The 3,856-nt window shown below is 37.4% G+C and overlaps 1 protein-coding gene across 1 annotated transcript; it reads left to right on the top strand.

The window, feature by feature from the left end:
- Positions 1–232: 232 nt before the first annotated feature.
- On the top strand, positions 233–2,368 carry il22 (interleukin 22). Its single transcript, XM_079403741.1, has 5 exons — positions 233–627; positions 745–810; positions 1,530–1,682; positions 1,766–1,846; positions 1,934–2,368. The coding sequence occupies exons 1-5, from the start codon at positions 490–492 to the stop codon at positions 2,009–2,011; spliced, it is 516 nt and encodes a 171-aa protein (XP_079259867.1). The 5' UTR covers positions 233–489; the 3' UTR covers positions 2,012–2,368.
- Positions 2,369–3,856: the final 1,488 nt, after the last annotated feature.

Here is a 3,856-nt window from a genome sequence, read left to right on the forward strand (position 1 = left end):
CTTTTAAACTTATATGAACATGCTGACCAGGAAAAGGGTAGCTAATTGCAATGTCTCCTAGCAGCGTTAAATGGAAAGAACATAAAGGCGTTATTTTTGTCGCGCTCTAATTAATAATATTCACCAGAGCGGGAAATTCATAGGAAGTAGTCACCAGTCATATGTCCTTATTGCAGTAATTATTGGCAGCTTTATTTCTGTCAGACAATATGCGGCGCGAATTTCCGATGCAATCACAACAGTCAGCGAATATGAAGCATGCACGGTTACTCAGAGATCCGCTTGACCTGATAAACTCAGGTGCAGAGGATGGGGGATTACGCCAAAGGTAAAGAGACGATACCACAGTGACGTATAGTGGTAATAACTGGGACAAAGCAGGAGAATATAAAAGCTCTAGTGTCACAAGATGCACTCCAAATCTCGTCTGCGAGGAACAACAGTCTACCTAAGAGGAAACCTCAGTGAATCCACACGTCTGTCTGCAGGATGAAGTTCCTAACTCTGCTTGCTGTGATGTTCTGCTGCTGCTCTCTGCGCGGCCAGGCGATGCACCTCTCTCGCCCGCGCCCCAAGCCTTTAGACAGCTCCGTCACCTGGAACGACCTCTTCACGATGACTAAATATGTACGTTTAGTTGATTCAGCTGCAATGTTGCCTATATTCTATATACATGAGAGATCAACAATCATTTTGTTTATTGAAAGTACAATGTATAACATTTATGCTTATTAACCCTCACAGGCACAGATGGAAGATGCAGACCACGAAACCAGACTGCTTCCAGTGTTCTCCGATGTTATGCTAAAAGTATGTTATTTAAATAATAACCCAAATACAAACCTGTCACTGTATGGTACAAAAGCTTAAAAGGACATATTTGCAATTTCTTTACCCTTAAATGATGCCTATTAGTAGGTTACCTAAAGTAGTATAGCCTACATATCAGTAGTAGGGGCAGGTTTGTGCCTTTTTCCTGAAAGCTAGTTGCACTTTTTCCAATAGTGATTAATATCGATATTTGTTTGTTGGATTATTTTTGAGTGACTTTTGGAGTATGTAGTATCTATTCAATAACCATTGCTACTTTACATGCTAATACTTGCTGCTAAAGTCATCATTTATTCATTAGAAAATATTTTTTGGCACTAATTCTATAATTCAATACAAATTCACAATAAGTTAACAGTAACAACAGTACAGAGATTTGTGGCAATGGAATATGCACTAGTGACTAATCAAATAAATAGTCACATTTTATTGGATTGGATTTCAACTAGATTTCTTACTGGTGGTGAAACAATGTTCTCTTTGGAATTGCTAGTAAATTTTACAATTAATTGCAAAGAAACAAGCAACGTATTGAATTAAATATAAAATTTTGAAGTAGAAAAACTAAAATTGTAATTTCTTGTAAAACATACTCCAATAATCTTTGTTGTAGTTACAATTTTTTTTTTTTTTTTTTTTTACAGTGTATTAAGTTCTAAACTGGCATTAATGTAATTTATTTATCATCTTTGTTCCAGGAGGAGAATTCTTGTTGTGTTAACGCCATGATCCTGAATTACTATCTAAAGCACATCTTGCACGCAGATGAGCATGTTGATAAAAAATACCCGCACATTCGTTTTGTGAGGTCTGATCTGCAGAGGATCGCACACATTTTGAAGCCACACTGTGTAAGTTTTCAAAAACTGTTTGAACATATCAACCAGCTGGCCAGTCGTTATGTGCTTTGTACTTAAACATTCTGTTTTTACAGGAAAGTGTCGACTTCGCAGACCATGTGCGTGTTAAGGAATTCGAGAAGAACTATAAAACTGCCAGTGAACAGGAACATGAGGTAAATTGATATTTTCATTCAGTTTAAAAATCTATATTAAGTTTGTTCTTCTGCATGCCTTTAATACAAATTATTTTTATTCTTCAGAAAACTCGTAACAAAGCAGTCGGAGAGACGATTATTCTCTTCCACTACCTCTTTGAATCCTGCAGTACAAGAATATGACTCTGAAACTCTCCTCCACAGTATTGCCATCTGTTTTTTTATATTCAAAGGATTATTTATTATGGTCTTATTTATTTTAGATATTTATTGTATGCTATATAGATTTTTACGAATGGCATGGAAACTGTGTTTTCATGCAATGTGTTGTAAGGTCACATTTGTGGCTGTTGTTGTGGCTGACTTGGGCTAAACATCCTAAGATAGACCATTACAAAGTAAATGCATTATAAAAGCATTAACACATCAAGTTTAATAAAAATATGAATTTAATGTTTTTTGCAATATATTAATTTATCTTTCCCCATACAAGAGATATGTATGTTTGCTTTAAAATAAAATCAAGATTTTATTTCTCTTAAGCTTGTTTCTGATTATTTCACAACAGGCATGTACAACATTTGTTTTAACATCATAAAGAGTGTTTTGGAACCCCCCTAGTGAGCAAGGCTGGATAACAATATCAACGATTTGATTTTGATCATAAAATATTATTTGATATTTATTATATTATATTATACATTTGATATATATTATTTGAAGTCATGCGGGGGGGGGGGGGGGGGGGGGGGGGTAGGGTATGCAGCTGTTAACACCATTGAAGGTTTCCAGTTAAAATAACTGAAATTTTACTGTATTGATGTGACTAAAAATTCTAGTGTGGTGAAGAAGCGGGTCCGCCTTGCAAATTGACTCCACCTACATAGCAGGGTATAATGCCCAAAACTGACGTAACTGCATTAACGGCATCATTGACCCAAAATTCTTCACCCTCAAGTTGCATGAATTTATTTCTTCTGCCAAACACAAAAGAAGATATTTTGAAGAATGTAACCAAACAGTTGATGGTCCCCAGTTGATACTATGGAAGTCAATGGGGTCCATTAATTGTTTGGTTACCCTGTTTGGAACGGAACTGTTCTGGACAACTACTTGTCAGTCATGTCATACAGTGTGAGAGAGCCGCTCTGCTCTGCACATACACGTCTAGTCTGTTGCGGGTTTTCATGTGTGGTTTCGGTAACTTACAGATATGCAGATATGAGTTGTGTGTCACAAATAGAATATGGCTTGACTTCAGTTGGATGTTCATAGTCATACAGACCTTCATTGAACGTTCATAAGTGACCTGCACTGAGCGGGACTCAAACCCAGGTCACTGGCACTAGCAAGGACACTAAAAAGACAGCATCAGATCAGGTGAGTAAGATTTACCTGCACAGTGCTCACCAGTTGGCATCCGTTACACTCATACAGACCGTATTCAAGCCTCTATTATAAGCTGCTGTGTGAACAGAATATTTTAAGTATCACAACTACAGTATAAGTGAATACAGTGTCAATTCCCAATGGACTTGGCCTAAATATGAAATTTCATATTCCACAGACAACTGTAAGTGGTATTATTGGAAAGTGGAAGAATGTAGGAACAGCAATGACTCGGCCACTAAGCAGTAGACCACTTAAAAGTCACAGAGCGGGGTCACTGAGTGCTGAGGTTTAAAGGGAACGCACTGAACACAAATTGCGTATGCTGTTCTGTGTCAGCCACACCACACGGATACGTCCTCTACGTTTACTTACGCTTTGATTTGAACGAAACGAGCGTATCCGTGTGGCACGGCTGACACAGAACAGCATACACTATTTGCGTCCAGCGGATATTCTCTAAAATTGCACTACGGTGACGCAGATGAGACGAACTGTTGAATAAAGTCATTATTTTTATTTTCTTTGCATACAAAAGTATTCTCGTCGCTTCATAAAGTTCAGATTGAACCACTGATGGCAGATGGACTATTTTGACAATGCCTTTCATACTTTTCTGGGCCTTGACAGTGTTATTTA

Source organism: Barbus barbus (assembly GCF_936440315.1).
Source record: "Barbus barbus genome assembly, chromosome: 42".
Taxonomy (NCBI): domain Eukaryota; kingdom Metazoa; phylum Chordata; class Actinopteri; order Cypriniformes; family Cyprinidae; genus Barbus; species Barbus barbus.